The sequence below is a fragment of the Patiria miniata genome, unplaced genomic scaffold, assembly GCF_015706575.1.
Source record: "Patiria miniata isolate m_02_andy unplaced genomic scaffold, ASM1570657v1 HiC_scaffold_3, whole genome shotgun sequence".
Lineage (NCBI taxonomy): Eukaryota > Metazoa > Echinodermata > Asteroidea > Valvatida > Asterinidae > Patiria > Patiria miniata.
The window spans coordinates 37,533,491-37,558,600 of record NW_024037069.1 but is presented as its reverse complement, the minus strand read 5'-3'; the positions used below and the strand labels follow the sequence as shown (position 1 = coordinate 37,558,600).

General features: G+C 40.5%; 1 protein-coding gene across 1 annotated transcript in view; it reads left to right on the top strand.

Moving 5' to 3' along the window:
• LOC119737357 (probable low-specificity L-threonine aldolase 1) overlaps positions 1-21,211 on the top strand; it is a 29,198-nt gene extending 7,987 nt beyond the window's left edge. The window contains exons 3-11 of the mRNA XM_038211654.1: positions 9,149-9,275; positions 12,046-12,129; positions 12,826-12,914; positions 13,801-13,980; positions 14,961-15,098; positions 15,539-15,594; positions 17,474-17,610; positions 19,909-20,072; positions 20,977-21,211. Coding sequence (XP_038067582.1) covers positions 9,155-9,275; positions 12,046-12,129; positions 12,826-12,914; positions 13,801-13,980; positions 14,961-15,098; positions 15,539-15,594; positions 17,474-17,610; positions 19,909-20,072; positions 20,977-21,129 — 1,122 coding nt within the window. The 5' untranslated portion in view covers positions 9,149-9,154 and the 3' untranslated portion in view covers positions 21,130-21,211. The remainder of the gene's footprint in view (positions 1-9,148; positions 9,276-12,045; positions 12,130-12,825; positions 12,915-13,800; positions 13,981-14,960; positions 15,099-15,538; positions 15,595-17,473; positions 17,611-19,908; positions 20,073-20,976) is intronic.
• The last annotated feature ends 3,899 nt before the right edge of the window (positions 21,212-25,110 follow it).

Sequence of the window (25,110 nt, the reverse complement as noted above, 5' to 3'; positions counted from 1 at the left end):
GACACCAGCCCAGTGCCAGAGGTTGATCTGCAGGGTGCTGACTTGACCCCATCTCAGAAGAAGGCTGTCGACGTGCTTCTATCTCAGAATGCAGATGTGTTCTCCAAGGGGCACTTAGATGTGGGTTCGACTACCACAGTGGAACATGAAATACCACTGAGTGACCCAACTCCATTCAGGCTCCCCTACCGGAGAATTCCCCCAGCCCAGTACCAAGCGGTAAGAAGCCACATTGAAGAGCTTAAGGAGGCAGGAATAGTTCGACATAGCCAGAGCCCTTTTGCGTCCCCCATAGTTGTGGTAGAGAAGAAGGATGGAACGATTCGCCTGTGTGTCGATTATCGGAAGCTGAATTCCAGAACCACCAGGGATGCATTCCCACTCCCAAGGATTGACGAGGCCCTTGATGCCCTTGGGAAGGCAAGGTACTTTTCATGCCTAGACCTCACGTCCGGCTACCACCAGGTGAAAATGGCACCAAAGGATCAGCCGAAGACAGCATTCACGTCTCCCATGGGGTTGTATGAGTATACCCGCATGCCCTTTGGCCTTGTTAATGCTCCAGCTACGTTCCAAAGGTTAATGTCCACTGTATTTGGTGACATGACTTTCGAGAGTCTCCTCATATACCTTGATGATATAGTGGTTTTCAGCAGCACCATAGAGGAACACATGGAACGTCTAGGCAAGGTCTTTGCTCGGCTGAGAGAACATGGACTAAAGTTGAAACCCTCTAAGTGCCAACTGTTCAGGACCGAGGTTCGATACTTAGGCCATATAGTGTCTGCCAAGGGGATTGCCACGGATCCTGAAAAGGTCTCCATCATGAAGAGTTGGCCTGTACCCACGTGTAGGAGAGGTGTCAGGAGCTTCTTGGGGATGACTGGCTATTATCGGAAGTTCATCCAACACTATGCCAATATAGCAGCTCCTCTCTTCGCCTTAACTGGGGGAAAACGAGGTGGCAAGGAGCCAACTTTTGTCTGGACCACTGAGTGTCAAGAGGCCTTCACCACACTGATGTCTAAGCTGATCTCTGCACCCATCTTGGCGTACGCTGATTACAGCCTCCCATTTACAGTGCAGACTGATGCCTCCAGAGACGGTCTAGGAGCAGTTCTGACGCAGACACAAGAAGGCAAGGAGCGAGTGCTTGCATATGCTAGCCGCTCTCTGTCCGCCGCCGAAAGGAAATATCCAGCACACAAGATGGAGTTCAAGGCACTTCACTGGGCGGTGACAGATAAGTTCAAGGACTATCTGTATGGTAACGAGGTGACTGCTATGACGGACAACAATCCGCTCACGTATGTGTTGAAGAAGGCCAAGTTAGATGCCCATAGTCATCGTTGGATTAGTGACCTCGCCCAGTACAACCTCAGCATTGTGTATAGACCAGGCAAACTGAATGCAAATGCCGATGCATTGTCCAGAATCCCCAGGAATGATGTACAACAGATCCTGAATGCAGTTGATGAGGTAGACAAGGAGACTACTCAACATCCAATAGCAGCTCAGCAGATGGTTCCTCAGGAAGGAGACCCGAGCACTTCAATGGCGGAGCGTACGTACTCTGAAGAATGTGCTTCCTCTGGGTCATGTGACGTGTCTGAAGGGCCTGAGGCCAGGGAGCATGCAACAGTGGGAACTGTACTTGAACAGATACCAGGTGTAGCAATGACACAGCAGGACTTGGACATCAGTCGTGTGACAACTCTTAAGTTGACACGAAAGTCTAGGCCAAGTAAGAGGCAGATGAAGGCTGAAGCTCCTGCAGTCCGCAGATTGTTGAGGTCATGGGATAACCTTCAAGTGAAAGACGGTGCACTGTTCTACGTCCATATCACAGAGGATAGAGACAACTATCTGCCCATCCCCTCGAAGTCACTGCGACCCCAGGTCCTGAAACATCTCCATGACAAGATGGGACATCTTGGATTCGAGAAGACAGTCCAGCTAGTACGAGACCGTTACTTCTGGCCCGGCTTATATTCTGAAACGAAGGCATATGTCGGGAAGTGCAAGCGATGTGCCCTAAGGAAACTACCGGACACTCGGCGACAAGCACCCCTTCAGAGCATCCAGACAACCCGACCATTAGAGTTGGTCTGTATAGACTTCTTGTCACTGGAGAGGTCGAAAGGTGGTTTCGAACACATCCTGGTAGTGACAGACCACTACACCCGGTATGCACAGGCGTACGCGACGAGAGATGAGACTGCAAATACAGTGGCACGAGTCTTATGGGAGAAGTATATCAAGAACTACGGCATCCCTGAACGTATTCACTCTGATCAGGGGAGATGTTTTGAATCAGCTATAGTGAAGGAGCTGTGTAATCTCCTCGGTACTGTGAAAAGTAAAACGTCTCCCTACCACCCCCAAGGCAACGGCATGACGGAACGTTTCAACCGGACGCTATTGTCTATGATGGGAACCCTTGAACCTGACCAGAAGCCTAACTGGGCGATGCACTTGCAGTCGATGACTTATGCCTACAATAGTACGAGACATGAGACAACAGGCTATAGTCCATTCTATCTGATGTTCTTGAGGGAACCTAGGCTACCCGTGGACCTTGTAACTCCAGGGGAGCCAGAGTCAGAGGAGAACCGTCCCCAGTCCCTGTACGTCCAGCAGATGCAGAAACACCTCCGGAATGCCAGCGAAAAGGTGAAGCTCGCAACCGAGAAGGCACAGCACAAGCAAAAGTTGAACTATGACAAAAAGATTCATGGAACCGAGAGAGAACTTCAGCCAGGAGATCGAGTCCTTGTCGCCAACAAAACACCAAGAGGCAGAGGTAAGCTGAGAGACAAATGGGAGGAAATACCTTACATCGTCCTTAGGCAACTGGGAGACTTGCCAGTGTATACCATTCAGCAACGTGGATCTACGAAGACAAGAAATCTACATCGAGACCTACTGGCCATTTGTCCTTTCGAGGTAGAGGATGAAACAGATGAGGGTCTACTTCCACCACTTCCGCAGTCCCAAGATGTGGACGGACCTCAGGTTCATCTACTTCAACCCCCTCCACAGTTCCAGGATGAAGATTATCCTCCGCATCTCCATCTACCCCCACCCCTACATCAGTTGCAGGATGAAGAACCAGAGTCATCCTATGGTAGCAGTACAGCTGATGAGTCTGAAGTGTCCACTGATAGCTCCGCTAGTTCTGACAGTGTATTGGAGGTGAGGACCAGCCGACGACCAAAGAGAAGCATCCGTCCGCCTCGCAGGTTTGGAGACTGGCAGTGAATAGTTAATGAATTATGCCCATAGTGGTCACAATTTTCGAGGATTCTAGTAATAAGTCTTGACACTCTCCTTGCGCCATTGCTAAGGATAGCAATGTATTTTAGTTGGCGAGTGTGTGGCAGGGCCACATAGTTAACTTGCATTAGCTTTTGGTTTTCAACATAGGAGTCCCTCCCCCTGACTTGCATACACTTAGTTTGTGTTGTAGCCCTCTTAAGTTAATTAAGTAGAAGTTTATGACACAGTAAAGTAATAGCAGTGCTGTAGGAGGATAGTAGTGTACGCCCCCTGGATAGAGTAAACATCCTGTCCAGAACAGAGACCCCCTTATCTGTGAGACCATGTGGTCCATGCCTCATTTTGCAGACTGGTAGAAGGCAGGGCAGCATCATTTAGTTTTGCTCTGCAGATTCCCTTGAAAATCTATGGCTTTTCTACCCTGAAAGTTTGGTCTGCTGCTGGATTCGGTAAGCTCAAGTTTCTGTTGTTTTGTTAACTAAGAAGTGAAAGTACATTTAATAGATAAATATTTAGTGATCCAATTGGTACTTTTGTTCTTGTGACCTGAGATTGAAATTTCCTCGTTCTTTTCTTGTTATACGGAGTGTGAAGTTCAAGTACACTTGGAGTTTAAGATTGATTCACAAGAGAGTTACTTTTGCGCGATGTATTTTTGTGCATTATACTACATGTATGTCGTATCCGATGGTTAGTCCCATGGTTTACAACTTTACTTTTTCGTTGTATGAGAACTTGAGAAGAAAAACAAGTGATCTTTTAAGTTTTGCACAGGTGTATTTCATCTTTTACATAGCTGGATTTTTTATTTAACCAATAGTGTTAGAATTTAGATAGTTGGAAGTAAATCCTTCACTTGCCATTTATTCTGTATAATGAGTCCCTACTTGTGCACATGTATGATGCATTTCTTTACTTTACTGAAGGGACATTGCCCAGCCACAGTGTCTTATTTTTAGCAGGTTGACCACCAGTTAAGATAACAGGGCCTTAGACTTTGCCTAGTCCACTGAGCAGTTGGTTGATGAAATGCTTTGTATGTTTTGTGGTAATAATTAAGGCATAGTGGTTCCCCAGTGTACGTATGCAAGAAGTGCTAAGTGACTTGTAAACTCTCTAGCTGACAGCCTGGGTGGCTGGATTTGGCCACAGAGCCTAGTAGATGACCTTGGAGATAAGCACATGGACAAGGCAAGACTCATTAGTATGCACAAGAAAGTTAGTGTTGTTACCTGGAGCACACATAACTATGCTTGTGGCAACTCAGCACTGTTGATTGTTTATGCAGTGGTTAGAAGTTCTTAATCACATTGATAAGGATGAGTGTGTGGTATTGCCAGAATAGAGCACCTGTTTTAGGTTGGCCTAGTTATTATTAGGATTTATAATGTACTCATTTAATTCTATACTTACTTTGCGTTTTTTATTATTTCTACAGGTTGTTTAAGCTGTTGTTTTCGATTTATGACCTTCTTTTGATGCTGTATTGGTTTTAATTTTAGTTGGTTTTAAATCTTAGGTTTTTATTGTTGGTTTTAATTTTAAATCTTCGTTCTAGGTTTTAGTTGTTGGTGTCTTTATTTTTTATCTGGTTTATGGTTTTTGGTTGGTTTATGGCTTGAAGTGATTGAGTTGTTTTTTTTGTCTATTGGTTCGTGTCATTTTAGATTTTTTTAGTCTATTTTGCTTCATTTACTTAGTTTCAGTTGTGATCATTATACTGAGGTTTTTGGTTCATAGCAGGTTTTTTTTATCTTTAGGGAAAGTAAAAGGTCATTTACATTTGTTTGGTTAGGAGAACATCAAGGTTGGTCGAGCGTCAGGTACAAAATCGGTTGTTCTTCGAGTCTCATAATTTTATTTTTGGTTTAGTTTGTTTTTTTTAATTGTCGTTCAGGAGAAATAAATGCGTTCCAGTGATAGCTCTTGAATCTCTGTCTCTTTGCCAACTTAATTTTCCTCGCGATTTTCTAGAGATCCTAGGTCCAATTCCTTTGTTCCATTTTTCTGGGTTACACATGCACGACGAATACACGGTGCCAGCGCCGCGGAACATTTTAATCCAACAAGATCTATCAAGCATGAAGCATCCGGCGCAACTCCAGACCTAACTATAGTTGGGACAGTCCCAACTATAGTTGGGACCGATGCGATAGTTGGGGCGTGACAAAGACGTCGTCCAACCTGGGCTACATGATGGCCGGCCACGCACTGGACTCAACTCCGTGCTATTTGGCCACCATGGCCAGTTGACTCAGTGCAAACAAATCAATAGAGCCTGGAATTATAAGTGGAAAGATTCCCATATATCTGACCATCACTAAGTGTTCCCTTCAGGGACCCATCAGCCATCAGAAAGTGATAATATGTCAGTAAAGAATCAAATTTAGCAGGGAAAATATTGAAGTATTTACTGAGAAAACACTTAAAAATTTTCAGACCAGTCTCAACTCTCATACGGTTTGTGCACAGGGTGACAAGTGATGGCCAGATATGGGAATCTTTCCGTTACTCAAGCTAACCGTAAGCACGGTCCAAAGAAATATTCCTGTTGGAATGTTATCTTGGTAATCCGCACCTTTCAAGACTGCTAGTGTTTGTTGCTTATATGAAGTATCAGGGCTCTGGAGGGAAAGATTTCCATATATATACGAAGTTCACTAATTTTCCTCTGTATTGACTAACAAGCCCCCAGATAGCGATTTCATGTCATCAAAGTCAATTTGAGCAGTGAGAAAATACAAGCATTTTCTTAGAAAACACTTAGAATGTTTCAGTCCAATCTCATAGGGTTTGTACACAGGGTGTTGAGTGAACTTCGTATATGGAAATCTTTCCCTCTGGAGTGCTCTGAAACGTGCAAATCTAAATCAGGCCCACTTTACTCACAGTTAAGCCAACAAATTTCTCCAAAAATTTCACTGGGGCAAAGAAAATGTCCTCAGTATTTCACCAACCAAGTTTGCAAACTCAATTCAATTTTTAAAGGAGACTTCTCTTCAATATTTTACACATGAGAGGGAAGTCAACTGATTTCAAAATGGGGCTAAATACTAGACTGGTACATGTCCAACCATGGTCCAACTATTTGAAAAGACTGACCGCTTCATTCAGTGTCAGTAGTCTGCTGGCTTGACTATGGAGAAATGTGTAGTAAATTGAGACTAGTTCCCGCTTCATGCCACATGTTTCTTAAATTCTTTTGGCATGGTTGATTGATGCAGTACTGAGGCTGTGTTGGACTGGTTGTTTCAGGTGCCAGTCTATTTTCTTGTTTTGCATGTTTTCAATACCTCAAGTTTTGGGACTCTCATACACAGTATTGAGAGTCCCAAATTTTCGGACTGATAAAGTATGTACTATGCAACAACTTCTGCTCCAGCATGCTTTGCTGTGATTTAACGTAATTAAAAACTTACGTTAATTACATTAAGTTGGTAAAACTCGTTAACAATACTGTCCACGGCTTAGACCAGAGACAACATTGCAGGGAAGAAAAAAAACAAAACATTGCACTGAAAAACAAAACAAAAAACAAGGAAGTGCTGAATCATCGTGAGTTCACAACTTTAATAAAAATTCTTTCAATTTTTTTTGGATTGGGCAATAAAAACAGGGCAAAGTTTTTTTGATAATTTTTGTGTTCATGACCTCCGTGTGTGTTGTGGTGGCATTCACATCAACCATAATGGCGGGCAGTGTGCACTGTCATCGTGGAAACTGGTCCAATTCCACTCCATGCAAGATTGGCCAAGAATGTAGTATGAACCTTGGTGTGTGGCATTCCCACAAATTCATCTCAACAAAAAGTCCTCTTATCCATGCAAGCATAGGCCTATCGTTGCTGATGAAAGAAATGTAGATTGTGGGGGGTATGGGGTCATGACCTTTGGAGATTGCAATAAATCCCTCCAAAATATCTGATCACTATGAATCTGTCATCAAGGCACTACTGGTCTGCAAGGTACTTTCAGAAACCACTCAAGAAGTCACCATATTTTTGTAGTTGAACTGTTGTGGTTTTCGAAACATAGGTTTCGGCTCTGACTTTGACATGGGTCTCTGACAAAAACTCCAACTCAATTTAGGACAAAGTTCTACTTCAGCTGAAATATTAAACCTTGAACATTTCCGTGTGGTTTTGAGGTAAAATGTTTCTTAAATGTTTTGACCTGTGGTTGAACTGACCTGTGGTTGAACCCTATAAGGGCCAAGGATGAGGCTATACATTGTGTGAAATCTTCCATTGACTACCACCAACCAGAAAGAAAACATAAATCTTTACATGACAACAACCACGAAAAAAGTAAAGTGAAGTAGCTTTTATCCCAAGTATTTTCTGTTTAATTAAGAGTCTTAGATGACTTACCTACATGCACATGTACAAATGCACCTCTGTCTAGAATTGTTTAAATTATTTCCTCACCAACCTTTGCAACTGAAGTTCTACTCAAATGAAAATAAACCAGAAATCAACTTACTAAAACATAATAGTCAGATTCAAAATGAAGTCTGTCATTGAACAGAATTTTCATCAAAAGCTTAGTTGGTTTTTACTTCATTTTAATTAAATTAAAGCCAAATGTACGTATGTAAGGCATCCAAATAGAAATTCAATTTTATTGGAATGTTGTCTGGACTTTTTTGCGCAGTACTGAAAAATCAAAGTCACTATCATCCAACAGATTTTCTCAGATCACGTCGCAAACATGTATATTCTGAATATTTATACAATATCGGATGGCTTTGAAGGGGATATAAGAATATATTGTTATAGTGAGTGCAATATATTCTTATATCCCCCATAAAAAAAACATCCAATATTATTATTTATATCAGGCTGACTTAATCCGCAAGAAATAAATTTCGTTGAATATTCTTCGCTTTCCAAAGCAAATTTTGTTGACATGTGCAGGTATACCCTGCTGCACACTGTGTCCTCGTGCGACGGTACCTTGCCGTACACCAGTGTTGTAGTTGAGTCACCAACGTCAAGTCCTAGTCCGAGTCTCGAGTCACAAACCTCAAGTCCGAGTCCAAGTCTGGAGTCACAAGCCTCGAGTCCGAGTCACGAGTCACTTGGTCTTAGTTGTTCACCAAACTAATCAATGTTAAAATTATTTTACAATCATCCATTCTGTCTTTTAAGTAAATCCCAGTGTATATAGTTTACCTTGTGTGTGTACATGTTGTTTAGACCCAAAGTGTGTTTTCCTTTTAATTCCCATCCCTAAAAAAATCCTCCTCCATCTCTTCCCTGCATGTTACGAAACACTTTTTGGCATGACACCTGGCCCTGGTGCTCGTCGTGTAGGCGCTAGGCGTGGGTGCGCGGCCCCTGGATAAGATTTTCCGCGGCACCGTGTTTTGTTTATGGAGTAAAAAAGAATGCTACGTTCGTCGCACAAATACTCAATGTTATGTTTTTTCTTTTGATGAAAATACGTGACTCGAGTCACAAGTCACCAAGCTCGAGTCCGAGTCATCATGGTCAAGTCCCAGTCCGAGTCTCAGTCATTTTCCTATGTGACTCGAGTCGAGTCCTGGACTCGAGTCCTACAACACTGCAGTACGCTCTGTTGACTGGTTAACAATGGTTAACAACTGTGAGTTTCTACGCTCTGGATTGTGCAGGAACCAGGGAAACAAATTGGGATAACGTTTAATAATATAATAAGAACTAATATTGTCCTCATCGGGGTACTTTTAGTAGGGACATAATGTTGCAGTCATCCGGTTGCAGTCATCCGGGTACTTTTAACAAAGGTATGCAATACGCTGATTTATTTTTACAACTGGAAGCTTGATTTAAATAATAATATATGATACTGCATTAATTACTATTCTCCATTTTGGACTTGATGTTCAGAACGTCATGGCATACGTGGTGGATTTCCGGAGTGACACGGTCACCAAGCCCTGTGCCGACATGAGGAAGGCCATGTTTGAAGCAGAAGTTGGCGACGATGTTTGGGGCGATGACCCGACTGTGAAAAGTAAGCACTTAGCACATGTACATGTTTATCAAGTCATCTCAAGTTCAACACTAATCAACATTGCGATAGACTTAGCATTTGGCTATTTGTACACCTTGCAAAAATAATGTTTTACTTTGAACATGTAGTTCGTTTTGCTGGTGCAGACACAAGAGAGTATATTGTAGCATACAAAACAAATGTATGGTGTTTTACCCCAATTTAATTCTTTGGGGTTATGGTGAATTCTTATTTTGCAACCAGATGACGTAACCCATTTGTTTCTGTCTGCTAAATGAGAAAGTGACGTCCTTGACAATCTGTGCGTGTGCTGCAAATGACATGCTAGAAATTAGATACGCCAATATATTTCCAAAATTATTTTGTCCAATGCTAATTTCAATTACCGGTTGGTCTTTTTGTAATTTTTACTCCCAGAAACCTGTTCAAGGATGATAATATTCAATTTAATTACGATAAGGGTATGAAATTTCCCTTTGTGGAGGTTCCCATGAAATTTATATTTGGTTATTTTCTGGATGCATACTTGTCTATGGTCGTACACATAGTGTGTTCAAAAAAGAAATATGGTTTGGGCTGCAGTTTTGTGTGTGTGTGTGTGTGTGTGTGTGTGTTTTTTGTGTATTTTTTTTTTGAGGGGGTGACATTAAAACTACAAGTAGCGCAGGGTTCTACTTTAGTAGCCCGCTAGCCAAATGCTAGTCGAAACAACAACAGACTAGTCAATTTATTCCTTAAGTAGCCTGGCTGGCGAGTTAAAAATTATTAGGCTACGGCAAATATAAAACGACAGGAAGAAATAAATCATCAAATTCAGAAAGCAAACCGGTATCAATTTTTTCTCGAAAATGTGGGTGGGTGGGTCAGTCAAATTAATTTATTGAAATTATTGTAAAACAAATTCACTTTTTTCAATTAAAAAAATAGAAAATAGAAAATAAAAGCTGTTTTGACTTGCCAATTCAACTCTCTGCATTCCGATTCGTAAACCCTTTGCGCGTAGCGTTCGGGTACAGTATGCATCCAGTACATGTACAAAGTACCATGTACATGTACATACACGTTTGTGTACATACGTCCATCGGAGCACCATATGCGAACATTGGGGTGGGTGGGTCAAAAAAATTTCAAAAAAAAATTGCAATTTAAAAACATCGAAAATTTTGAATGGCCCCTTAGGGTTAAGTTATTAGATCTGTCCATTAAAAACACTGACAATATTGCCTCAGGATGTATGAGACACTCTATAAAAGAAAAACATGCCGGCTAGTGAAAATGCCTGCGGGTTAGAAAAGAGTCTGTTTCAGTAAACTCAGTAGCCCCGCTGGCTAGTGAGAAAAAAAAAGTTAAGGTCGAACCCTGAAGTGTGCTTGAATTGGGACACTGCCAAGCTGTATTTGCCTTATGTGTGAAAGTTTGACCTAATCTCTTGGCTTAATTGAGGTCAAACCGTCAAGGTTCTCATCAGGCCATTTAACAGGATATTCTAAGAGTTTCCTATTTCTGATGAAGGACTGACCCGTGTTCATCAGACAATTGCTCATTTTTTGGGTTTTTTTTTTTTATTTAAGTAATAAAAAAAAAAGCCGAATGCAGCTACGTGATGTTGCGCACTGATCCGACGAATTAAAACAACCACACGTGTGTCGCGCTTGCGCGTGCTTCGCCGAATAACAAAAAGAACTACTAATTTGAATTTCCTACGGTGTGTCTTAAGAAGCACTGTTGGAAAGGCCTTCTTTCACTGATTTCTTCAAGATGACAGCATGCCAGAAAGAATAATTTCACAGGGAGTTTAGTCCCCTTACTATCGTTCAACCAAGTATGTTTTTCAACACTAATTACGTCGGTCACTTTTTGGATTGCTGCAAATGATGGACTATAGCTTTAAGGTCGAACCCTGAAGTGTGCTTGAATGGGGACACTGCCAAGCTGTATTTGCCTTACACCATGTATGTGTGAAAGTTTGACCTAATCTCTTGGCTTAATTGAGGTCAAACCGTCAAGGTTCTCATCATGCCATTTAACAGGATACCCTTAAGAGTTTCCTATTTCTAATGAAGGACTGACCTGTGTTCATCAGACAATTGCTCATTTTTTTGGTTTGTTTTTATTTAAGTGTGGTACAAATGTAGGTCAGATATCAGGGCTACTCGGTTTGAGAGAGTTCTTTTGTAATTTGTATGTGGTGGCTTCGATATTTTAAAAAAATAACAAGTTAATTCAAGAAATTGACAAATAATACCGGTATAGCCGATCGCAGTGAAGTGCAATGAAAAATCAAGAAAGAGTTTAAAGAGGTCTAAAACATGTGGTCAGTGTATTGTTGAAACTGATTAAAGAAGGGGGAAGGTGCATTTCTATGTGATACACATGAGTTTGTCTTACATTCACTATGTGGACTTGTGAACAAACGTGTCCACATAATGCAGGTTGTGTTGACGTTATGTGGACTAAGCCATGTAAGCCGTGTCCACATAACGTTTCGCCCTCTCTGGAAAACAGGTTCAGAGGCATTTTGGGGTTAGGTTTATCTGTGACAAAATGAAGAGAAACACTAAAGGGAATCGTGGAAAAATAATTGGGTTGAAAGAGTTTTCACAGTTAAAGTAAATTATTTTTTGTACCGAGTTTTCTTAACTACATGAAAGCAAAGGAATGTCCACATAGCGAATGTAAAACAACCATGCCTGTTGCTGTGTGTGTAAATCATGTTTATTCTTTGTGACTGTGTGTATATACTCAGACTCTTTCATGTGTCTTTTTGCAGAACTTGAGGAAACAATGGCCAAGATGCTTAAGAAGGATGCCGCGTTGTTTGTGCCATCAGGGACCATGTCAAATCTCCTCGCTAGTGAGAAATATAAATTTATGATAATTATCATGTACCCTCCTATTGTTTGATCTTTCGCAGACAGTCAAACATTTCTTCCACTTCCCTTTGCCATGCATTTGTATACAGGCTAGTAAAAAAAACCAGTCATATCATATTCGAGTAAACACTGTGACGAGTCAAATTCCATCAACAGACAAAAGAGGTAACTGGTTGGTACAACTGGCATATCAATCACCTCCAGTCAAAGCATGGCTATATCAAATTAACAAGTTCTAAACTGTTAAAAACAGTCACTTGATTGATTTTGACTGCTGTGATGGCAAAGCTGAATTTGCCAGCCAGAGAAGGAGTTTCAATCAACATCAAGAATTTTTTTTAATTCTCCTGTAACCAGCGTATACATTTCATATTCTTGGGAGCTAAAATCAGTTTTAACTGATCCATTTTTCAACTGTTGAAATAACAGTAACAAGCGCGGATCCACAAAAAGTTCCTTGATCCGCCCCTGACACCATAACACTCCATAAACTGAAATCTCTAGGGTTAATCTTTTGGTTTAATATGTCCAACTCTAATAAGCAGAGTATTTTTCCCTGTTCACCCTAAAGCAAGCAGGTTCTTTCTGAACCGAAGTTCTTACTCAGAAAACGTAAAGAAACTGAGCATTAGTAAGAAAATGTTAACAGATTTGTTTGAACGTGTGTTGCCCTCCAGTATTGGCCCACTGCCAAGGTCGCGGGGAGGAGGTGTTGCTAGGCGACCAGTCACATATAATGCTGTACGAGCAGGGAGGCATTGCACAGGTTGGTTTAACTTCCACTCATATCTATAGACCTTTTTCACCACTCATATAAACCCTTTTCACCACTCATACAGACCATTTTCATGCTGCCACCATTTCAGTCATGTTCCCTGTATCCAGTGGCAGTAATGAATGATAATTGTTTTTTTTTTTCCCAAAAGGGAACCAGACTATTGCTCCTTCCTGCCTCGCTTTGGTTACGTTGATTTGAATGTCAAAAAATCAAGATGGCCGCGACATGATAATGGTCCATTAGACAATATGCTTAGACATTGGATGAATTTGACTTTTTTTCATGAAATCAACTTTTAATGTGAGAGAAATCAAATTACTTGCCTTGTAGCCTCAACTCTCCTGCTATTACATCACGATTTACTGTGTTTTGTTTGCTGCCCGCAACGACGACTTTTACACAAATTGCACGTTCGGGTCGAAACAGGACCTGAAAAATAGCTCTCAAAAGTACCCTTTGTACTCATTTCATGACAGAAACAATAGTCGTTTTTATTTCATCACACCTTAGGCTACATATACCCAAAAAATGACGGAAATGTCTTCGAGCATTCCACAACCTCTTTAATGCATCAGTCAGTCCATAAACTTGGGGTCCAATTTTTGTTTTCGTGTCCCTGTTGCATCTGATGCAAGATATTTGTAAATTCAGGACACATTCTCTAATCCCTTCTATCTCCAAGAGTCATTATGTAAAGCAAAGTACCTGCTGATTCAACAACTAAAAAAATAGTATGAAGTCAATTTTAATGATAGTTGCTCGGAGAATTACACAGGTCAGGTGTAACAGGCACACAGAAATGTCACACTTTTGGACCACAAATTTACGGAATGACCCATGTTCATGTCAGATTGACTCGTAGTGACCCGTCCAGTTCGCAGGTGTAAACCCCAGGACTCTTGTCAATAAGCCGGATGGCACTTTTGATCTTCAAGACGCAAAGTCCAAGATTCGCATGGAGGACATTCACTATCCAAGGACTCGTGCGATTTGCATCGAGAACACGCACAATGCCGCCGGGGGGAAGGTGGTGCCCATTGAGTTTATCCAAAAGGTAAAATATTGTGAGATTTGGCAAGTATTACAAAAGGAAAAGTTTACAATGAGTACAATTTTTTTCAAATGAACTAAGGCTTCATGACATAATATGTGACGTTATATTCTCTATGTTTACATGTTGTTTCATTTGAATGTTATCTTTTCTTAGTTACGATGATTTTCTAAAAACTTTAAATTTTTGCACAGGAATTTTCTTTCCTGTATTCCTTTGTGTAAATTTTGATTGACTGTTGTACCCTTTCTGTTGCATTTAGAACTCATCACTTAAAGGCAAATAGGATTATTAGCTTTTTATGCATTTCGTTTGTTTCCAAGAATAACACCACTCAAAATCCAAAGGAGAATGTTTGAAACCTGAACCTGTTGAAGTTTCAGCTCAGTGGATATCACACTTTTCAAGAAAACAACGAAAAAGCTTACCTAACCTTTTGATCCTTCACGAAAAATGATGTTGTCAATAGCACACCTTTATTTTCAAGACTTATTCAATTGACTGATGGTTGGAAATCACCTACATTTCTTGATATTTTCGAAATGACAGCAAGCCAGACGGAATAATTTCACTGGGTGTTTAGTACCTGGGGCCAATTTCATAGAGCTGATTAAGCACAAAATTTGCTTTAAGCACAAAACGTCTTGCTTAATAAAATCAGGTTACCGGCCAAAAGTCTATGCGATTGTTATGCTAAGTAAACAACAGCTAAATACCAGTCACAAGCAATGTACATCACATGGAGTTTTGGCCGGTAACCTAATTTTACTAAGCAATGTTTTTTCGTGCTTAAGCAAATTTTCTGCTTAAGCAGCTCTATGAAATTGGGCCCAGTACATTCTTTCATCCAAGTAAGCTTTTTGATAATAACTTGGTCACTGGTTACTAGTGTTGGGATAAATGCAAATGATCCCATGTGCCTTTAATGGATTGGTCCTCTGACTTAGACTCAAAATGTAGATTTCTGACGGGCCTGTTTGTAGGTGAGAGAGCTAGCCGACAGCCACAGCCTTCAGGTTCACCTGGATGGAGCACGCATCATGAATGCCGCCGTTGCCATGGACGTGACCCCTGACACTATCGCTCAGTATTGTGACTCAGTGTCAGTCTGTCTTTCTAAGGTAGTTTCATTAAATGTGTCAGTATTTGTACATTTTGCTTAGAAATTTAAATAAAGCTTTGAACTCGGATAAAAACTGGCTTTTTATTTTTTTATAATTGTGATACTTTTCTTCTTTTTTTTGCAAGTTTTTTTCTTGACTCAAGCAAAATGAAGTCTCAGAGCATGCCCGAAGAAATTTTGAGTTTCAGGAAGTTGCATTCTTTAAAGTTTGTGAACACATTACAAAACCAAATATATAAATATCTGAAACAGTTAAATCTTAAGAATAAAAAGGGCCATAGTGATTGAAGGCTGACCAAATGAGAGTTTAATAAGAAGGCTTGTTTCAATCAAGCCTATCTCACAAAGCTTATTCACCTTTCTATTCATTCTCATTCAGAGGTTTCACTTATACTTCCCAATCGTTCCAATTTGACAGTTTTTGCTATTGTTGTTTAGGGACTGGGAGCTCCAGTTGGATCCTGTCTTGTTGGCAGCAAAGAATTTATCAAAAGGTAAGAATATCGACCTTATTAAAGATCACAATGTTGCTTAACTCTTTCAGTGCCAAAGTCGTACATGTACGAGGTATATTTGTTAGTTCGAAATTGCCAACCTCGTACATGTACGAGGTAATGTTCGTACTTAAAATCGCCAAACCTCGTACATGTACGAGGTAGAGTAAGCATGTTATCACAAGGGGGCGCTCTCGCTCTTTCTAATAATATCATTTTCATTCAGTTACGACCTGTATTTATTTGTTTCATTCGAGTTCTTGCGAGAGGGCGCAGCACTGACACTCATATTTTCTGCAAAATGTGCGGAATTCCCCTGTGTGCAGGACAGTGTTTCAGGGTGTATCACTATGTACGTGACTACTATTGACTTTCCAATATACCAAGGATATACCAGAGAGCAATAACAACAAATTTAGTGATTAAACCTTATTTACTTTTTTTTTTTTTGGACAGAATTTTGAACAATTAACAAAAACGCTCAAAGTTGGGCACTTTGGGGTTAAACTTTTCAAATTTCGCGGGCACTGAAAGAGTTAAAAACTCTGCAAGCATTAGTGTAAGCCGAGATCTTGAACCCTTTCAATCGCCCAATTCTGGTGACATATTCAATATTCCCTTAAAAGTAAGCCAGGATATCTAGCTTAACTTGTTGACATATCTATGATCCTCCTACATTTTTTTATAGTCCACCCAGACAGTGCCCCTAGATATTCTGTCTACATTTTATGTTACAGTAGTGGTGTGCATTTACTGGTGGTACAGGAACAGGGTATTCTATTGAAGTAAAACACGGGTGCCTTGGTGCCCGTCAAAGCAACCCGCGCCCAAAATTCAAAGCCTGGAAGTTGTCTGGAGGCTTTATAGCTTTACGGTGTAAAATGCAACTTTTGCGAGTGTCATCTGTCACGCCTTAAAACGCACATATACATGAAGTCTGTTTTGGTTTTCCCTGTAGCCTGGTTTTCATGTTGAAAATGAGTGGTTTAATTGTTTGAATTTATCCTTTTCACTCTGTGTAATTGTGCAATGTCAGCCTTGTGGCTGCCTGTTTCAAATTTTTAATAATTAAACCAGAATAATAATAATAATATTTTTATTCGGAACGTCGAGTTTATACCTCTGGTTCTTTTCAGAACCATTCTCTTAGTTGAGAAATTATTCGCACACGGTGTTTCCGCAAACCTTTCATTATTTAGTATTTCCACCATGCAAAGCCTCAAATCTTACTTAATATTTTTAGTCAGGTTCATGCTTTGATGATCATGGCCTTTCACAGGTGCAATATCTTTTTCTAGCTGTCTGATGGTCAACTTATTTTAATTAGTCCCTTATTTAACCCTCTTGCTGTCTGAACAGTCACAGAGAGTAAAAAAAATCAGTCCTCTTCCCCTGCCATGCCTTGTACACGACTAGTCACCAACAGTCAGAACATATTCAGGGGTGTGAAATCTCAGCTTTAAAGCTGATTTCAGCTTTTTTCCGTAACTTGCTGTGTACAACAGTGTAGGAGATTTCCAAAGTTAAGCTTTTTTTTACACCTTTTCCAGCTGTTTTCAGCTATTTTTATCAGTGGTAAGCAAGCACTGTGACTAGTCAAATCCAGTCAACAGACCAAAGCAGACAAGTAGTAGGCACAGCTGTCTTATTAATCACCTACCTTCAAAGCATAGCTGTAATACAAAAACAGTGACAGTTAGTCAATCCTGCTTTATGTAGGCTGGGAGCTCTTAACTGTTGAAAACAGTCACTTGATTGATTTTTACTGAAAGGACAACTTTGCACAGAATGTATGTTTGCATGGGAGGGCTAATGGGTATTTGTTCTACCTGCCAACCACTGTAATATTAAAATGAAGACAATTTGTTTGTGCATCTAGAGCTCACCGACATCGCAAAGCCCTGGGTGGTGGGATGAGGCAGGTCGGTATCCTAGCGGCGGCGGGGCTGGTGGCGTTAGAGAAAGGAATACCGAGACTGAAGACAGACCATGAGAACGCTAAACTCCTAGCCCAAGGTAGGAACTATGAAGTATTGGTTTTCCCGGCTATTTGAAATCATATAACCGACATACAGATCCTTGTCATTTGATTGGTGGAACTCACATCACGTGACATTCATTATTGCTCCCATTCACGCCGCGGCTCAAAAGGTACTATCCGCCCATGGGGTTTGGGAAATACTATTGAACAGTTAGGATCATTCTTGTTCCATGACGCGGTATTTGTGTGCAAATGCATGCTGGTGTGCACGTTGCGCGTAGCGCGTATTGTTCCAAAGAGCCAGCGCTACAGCATTGGGTTCAAACTTTTTGTGAAGGGGTGGTTTGGAAGAGAGTAATACATTTTCCTCCAGTTTTGTATTGAAATAAAAGTTCAAATATATCTAATGACAAGGATCTATATGTCAGTTATATAAAACAAATATTGAGTGGCTATTAATTGTGAAATGGGAGAAATATTATCGCTCGGTAGAATCTGGACTTTTCCAGTTCACTCGGCTTCACCTCATGAAGTGGAAAAGTCCAGATTTTACCTTGAGGTAATATTCCTCCCATTCCACGCTGAGCCACTCAATATTTGTATAACGTGTATCATTCGAATTCACCGTTACTAATATTCAAATTCTTCCATCAACATCGATTTAGTACACTTCCAATGTTTAATTTCGTCTTTTGCCAGACAATTTCAAATTCAATACCAGCAAATTTGATTCCGTCTCGTCTACGACAAACCGTTGTTATTCAGAAAACAAATTTGCCTAATTGATTTATGTCAGACGAAGTTGGTGAATTTGAAAATAGCCAGGAAACCTATACATACACTATGGAGTCAGTCTTACTTTGGGCTCAAAAGTATCAAATATGACTGCCTGACCCATTTTTGTCAGTTTGGCAGTGTTGTCGTTGAGTCTTTCAGCTTCCAGAGTCTGTCAGGTGTACTGAACTACGTCAGGCATTCTGGGAAAATGAGAGAAAATGTGGGTATTAGGAAAGGGAATACAATTCTCCTTACAATACTGTTTATTGCACTTCAATCGGACATTCCGTTGACAAGTTATGGCTGTTCAAAAGTACGAATTTAATATCGACATGGAAAAAATATTGACATGTCAAAAAAAGTTAAATACTGTGAAAAAGATGCCAAATACTGTGAAAAAGATGCCAATTGTTTTTCCTTAGAAACACATTTATTCCATGATTTCTATATGTACCAGTATACTATTTCTAAATTTGAAATATCTTTAGTAGACATAATAAAGATTACAAATATCAATAGATCTGACAATCAAAAAAAAAAAATCACCCCCATTCAGTTTTACTCCACAACGGTCTGTGCCGTTCCGTCTCGTGTTGCCAGAACGCCTTACATTTGACCGTTTGTAGTACTAATTCAGTCTGAAAAGCCAGACAGTGTGGACTGAGTACTTTGACTTTGTGATTGCTGGAAGACATTTTGAGAATTTGTTGGTTAAAGTGTGCTGAATTTGTCCAATTTAAGGACACATGCACGTTCAATTCCTTTGGCAAAAATGTGTAGATTAATAGTATTGTGTATATTCCATGCGTACCTGCATCAGCTGTATGTTACAAAAACTTGTCTTCCTTTTCAAAGTCAAAATAGCCACAGTATTAAGGATTAAATCTTACAGTAACGCATGTTGCAATATAGGTGAGTCCAAAAATGTGAAACCCAATAGTCGGGACTATTGTTTTAGTGAAGTTCTGCATGTAGCACTTTCACAATCTAGGATATGAAAGCCCAATTCATAAGCTATCTTTTAGTGCAAGAATCATTCAAATCACTCATGTACTTTTCAAGCTACGGAATTTTAAACACAACCAACGTTTTAAAGTTCTGTCCACGGTTCACAAAAAGGTGTGCGTTCTTTCAGCAAAACAAAAACAATTCACACACATTCCTATGTGATTTGTTTTCATTTTGCTGAAAGAACACTTACCTTCTTGTGATCCACAGACAGAACTTTAAGACGGTGGTTGTGTTTAAAATTCCATAACTTGAAAAGTACATGAGTGATTTGAATGATTCTTGTACTAAAAGAAACCTTATGAATTGGGCTTTCATATCCTAGATTGTGGAAGTGCTACATGCAGAATTTCACTAAAACAATGGTCCCGACATTTGGGTTTCGGGTTTTTTTACTCACCCTGTATACTTGGCAACTCTCACAATTTTTTATTAAATATCTGTCAAATATTTTCATAAATTCAACACTGATGTGATTGTTGGATCCCAATTTTCAAAAAAAAGCCATCATTTGGGTTTTTGTCCTTCCCCACCTTGACTTTACCCAGGAGTCATTGACCTCAAGTGCCCTAGCGTGACCTGTGACCTAGCTGCCACGGAAACCAACATGGTGTACCTGATGATGGGGGAGGGAGTGTCGGCCAAGTTGTTCTATCTTCTGTGTGGGACGGTGACCGAGGGTGAAGAACAGGAACTGGGACAGGGCATTCAGGTAGCAAAATCCATTTCATATTTTCCTTCATTTTTACGGTTGAAAGTTCTGCATGAAGCATTTTGGATAACTTTTTTGTCATTGCAGACGTAAGTTTAGCCTTGAATGTATGGATGTGTAACAGCGTGCCATATTTCGCCCAGGCAGAGGAGCTGGCCACAGCCTACCGGGCCCCACGTCTTCGAAACACAAGGCAAAACCCTGATTCGATTGCACGCATGCGAAGCCCACAATGTATTCACACACTACCCCCATGTCCCATGTAGTCCCATGTGTGTACATGTATACATAATTTCGATCATTCAATCGTAAGCAGCTCATATCACTAACATAACCGCAAACCCAGCAAGTTACAGGATAATCAAGGTGAATCCCACATGTACATGGATGCATACACATACACACATGTACGCGGGTTTGGAGGATCGGATCGGGGGTTTGCCTCGTGTGGACGACGTGGAGCCCGGTGGGCCAAATCATTTATACAATTTTCTATTCCTTGATTTGTATTTATGAAATTTGTATTTAATAATAATCGGCATTTAAGAACGCTCTTAAATAGTAAACTAAATCACAGCGCTTACAGTATTATTATTACCCCTGATCATTGGGCCAATTAAACATTCCAAATACCATCTCAGCTCCCTGGGGAGTATACAGCTCGATGCTGCCTGTTAGGCGCAAGCAAGCTTAATCAATCACAATAACCATCTCTGCCCTCACAGGAACCCATTTACTCCTGGGTGGAGAGAAGCAATGAGTGACAAAGTGCCTTGCTCAAGGGCACACGCACCATGACCCCGGCTGGACGCGAACCCACAACCCGCAGCTTTACCCATAGACCACGAATCCAGTGCCCTTAACCATGAGGACTGAAATTTGTATTTATGAACTTTGTTTCCAGGTGCAACTGTGTCCTGTGAGTGATACTTGCTTACGGGTGGCCATTCACCATCACATCACGGCCGAGCATATTGCCATGGCACTCAAGAAAATTGCCTACGTTGACAAACTTTTCCAGAGTGGAGAGGCGGCCAAACATCTCCCCAAAAATTGAAACGGAGGCCAGGGGCGAGGGTTATCATGTCATAAAACGGTGAAAATGAGACCAGGGGCTGATAACCATGTCATAAAGCAAGTCATCAAATAATAGATAGTTAAAATACTGGTATCAGAGGCCAAAATTCAGACACTCATTTCGCTGCCGAAGTCGTGACGTCACTCAGGGGTCAACTCAGTGCAACCATGGTTAGGCCCCCAAACAATCTTCGCTTTCTGGTATGGAGCTTGCCCAAAAAGTGGTGCGGCGACACGGCTTTTATTTTTTCCCCACTTTTTTTTTCTTCAAATGTCGGCTCATGTTGCAGATGGCGCGTCAATCCCCTTAAAACTCTCAAAAATATCCGTCAGAGTGGAGCTTGAGGTGACCTCAGTAAGGCCATAAGGCTTGAAAATTCTGCACCCACTAGGGTCATTGTGTTTAAATGGTGATATTCTTTGAACGAATTGAGCAATTTCAGTAATTTTTTCATCTAAAAGTAGTTTATGAAATTGGCTTTCCAGTCATTATTATTTTTAGTGCTACATATTTTTTTAAATATGAAATATATTTTTGAGGTTTGGGTTCTGTTTTTTTGACTCACCCCGTACCAGAATTTAGGATTGGCAGTGAAACAATCACCCCAATGCTGATGTTGGGGGGGGGGGGTATTTACACAAATTCACCCTAACATGCCTAATCAAATAGTATCCTCCTAATGTGTCTCATTGTGCCCTAAGGCTATTGTGTACCACCTAAAACCAGAAGCAGTATTTGTATTGATGAGACGGTCTTTAAATATTGGGACTCTCAATACTACGTATTAAGTGTGCGACAAATTTGAAACATTGCTTTCTGAGATTTATTAGTAGTTTAAGATTTATTCAAAATTTAATTAAAGATGCCATCATTTGCTTGAATGCTTGCATGACATGCTTACTATTTGTATAATTATGAACTGCAATTATACCTGCTAGAAAAATCAACTTTATTGTCACACCGTTTACATTACAAAGGTGAAATAACTCGGACTACTTGGTCAAACATTTTATTGTACAAATATTTTACTATTCTTATTTTATCCCTTTGCAAACTTTGTTGTATCACCAAAATGTACGGTGTTGAATAATTATGTTAAGATTTGAAATCAAATTTTTAAGAAATTCTTCTTAATGATTTGGCAAATGCTTGCCAGTGTGCAGGTGATTTCTATGCTTTAAATTTTGAAAATGAATAAAATTGCTGTGAACTGCTTTCTGACTGGATTGATCTTAAATGTACGAAAAAAGAAAGAAATAGATGTCCTATCTTATGAGAAGGCTTAATTTATAGAATGGGCCCACTGGGAGTGGTTAAATAAATCTTTGAAGATTCTATGGCCAGTATGGGTTACATTTAAGGGGGGACGAACCTGTGTTCACAGGAACGGAGTGCCCATCTCTCTTTTGAAGCGATTGGGCCAGACTCGAGTCCATGAAATGCTGCTGTGGGGGATCGCCACACCTCCCCCACAGCGAGTCTGTTACGGCACCTTTTAAAAGTTCCCCAGTCGTGCTCGAGTGTACTTAATGGTGTCAGTGCACGAGATCACAGTCACGTGACGGCCATGACGACGGTATGCAATAATTCCTTTATGCGTGACGTCGATTTACAGGAACCACTGAGGCAAGAGATGACTGGCCCCGGCCCGTCCTTTCTACAGTCTGCATAGTGATGGAATGGAAGCCAGTCTATTTCACTTACAAGACGAAACTCAGCCTTGTGTAGTATACGTTCTCAAATTGAAATTAATGAACTGAGCACGGGCCAGCAAAATTCAAAGTTGTATCAACTGGTGGTTTAATCAGGCAGGCATGCAATTCAGTGCTTGTTTAGAAACTGATGCATTTGGTAGTATTATTAAATTTGCTTTTACATACAGCGCCCTCTTCTGATATAAACTGACAGTGACTGCAGGCAGCATTTTTGTTTTGCAGCACACATCGTATTTTAACCAATCACGTCACGCACCCTAACATGAATATTTACACGCTGTGTGGATGGAAGACACTAAGGTTCTCGTAGTGTTTTCCCTTAAATAAACTTATCCCAACCAACAAAAATATTCACTACCCACTAGGCCACTGTGGCAGCTCGACGAAAGCCGTTCTTTGAAATGTTTTAATGTACATGCATGACTGAGTGATACAAGGGCGGATCCAGAACACAATTTTTGGGGGGGGCCAAAAAAAAATTTGGTCCCCCCAAAAAGTGGGTCTAAAAAATTACGGCGTGGGGTTCGGGGCCCGCTAGGGCCCCGAAAATTTTTTGGATTCTAGATGCTCTGTGGTGCGATCTGAGGCAATTTCTGACCACTTTAACCAATTTTTTTTGAGGAAAAGATGGTGGTGTACTCATTGCCTGCCTTTATTGCGATGTCACATTAAAAACAAAAAAATTGGTTTCGTTTTTGGGGGGGGCCATGGCCCCCTTTGGCCCCCCCCCCCCCTGGATCCGCCCTTGGAGTGATAGCAGTGGTGTGACTTCATTGTTATTTTCTTATGAATAGACATAAAACTCAATCATGATCCATTGACAATGTGTGCTGCAAATAAAAACACTACTGATGACAGGCTACAGATCACGCAGGAATCCAGAATTTTGTTAAACCTATTATGAGCATGTTTATTTAGTAAATACAATACCACCAAACCAAAATTTAACACGTTGGCTGTCAAATTTACATTCAAAAGGATTCAAAACCTCAAAAGGATTCAATCAGGTATGCAACTTTTCCTCGCATCATCTGATTTCCTTGTTTTTCACTTCACACTTATGCCATTGAAAAATGAAAAACTCAGCTTGGAATTTCCTCTTTTTTTGTGTTACTTCCCAGTTGCATGCCTGATTGAATGCCAATTCCGCAAAGATGTCCAGTTCCATTCAGCAGCATACAGGATACAATCTTGCTTAGCAGTGGAAACAAAGACTTTTAGTTTGCAAGACATTTTTGGTTGATTAGTGCTTGGCAAGCTATACTCACGCCAATTGCATTTCAAGTGCTTTGGCACAAAGATTTCCTAATTCAGCACAGAAAATCGTTGCCAACTCAATCAAGTTTAACAGCCAAAAGTCATGCCGTGTAGAATGTCTGTTATTGGTTCTCAGCCGATATTTGCCAAGCACATTTACTTCGCAGTAAACCCTTGCTGCAGAGACGGTACTATCATTTTGCAGTACTATCATTTTTTGAAAAACGAGGAAATCAGCTGATTTGAGGAAAACTTGCATGCCTGATAGCCAAGGGACAACAGCTCTAGGATGAAATTTAGCTCTGACTGTTGTTTTCAGCTATACAGGTTTATGAAACCGTACCAATAAAATTTTGAGGTTGCTTGGCACAACTGCTTTGTGCACAAACGTGCACGACAAAGCCATATAGCGTCTTCAAGTGACCATCAAGTATCGTCAGCAATGTCATCGAATGTCTCTCCTAGTGTTCTTCCCCAACTCTCCCATTTGTACCGTTGAGAGGGTACATGTACTTGCGCACAGAGCCTATAAGCAAGCACATTTTTTTGTCGCAGTGTCGGTGTGCTGTAAAACCAGCACAAATATTACATCAGTAGTAATGATGAGAATCAATGGTACTTGGCCCCTTAATGTAAGTGCTTCAAACTGCCTTTGCAGCAAAATGCAATTCGTAACTGTGTTTTGTGGTGGGTGCAGCAGCAGGGGGATTTCCCAAAACAAAAAAAAATTGAAAAAAATATTGAGGTCCTGGTTTTCCAAGTATTTTTTTTAATTTTCCGTACATTGAACTGGATTGAATTATGCTTTATAAAAAAAATTATGTACTTTGACCCCATTGCCATTGTGCACATTTAGAAGAAGAATAGGCCATCAGCCTCGGTCCAAATTTTGGCAACCGGTATCAAATGAGGGGAATAATCGTCATAGCGATTTTTGGCAAGGTATACACCTCCAGAGTTGGAAAATATTTGATACCATTGCAGCGGT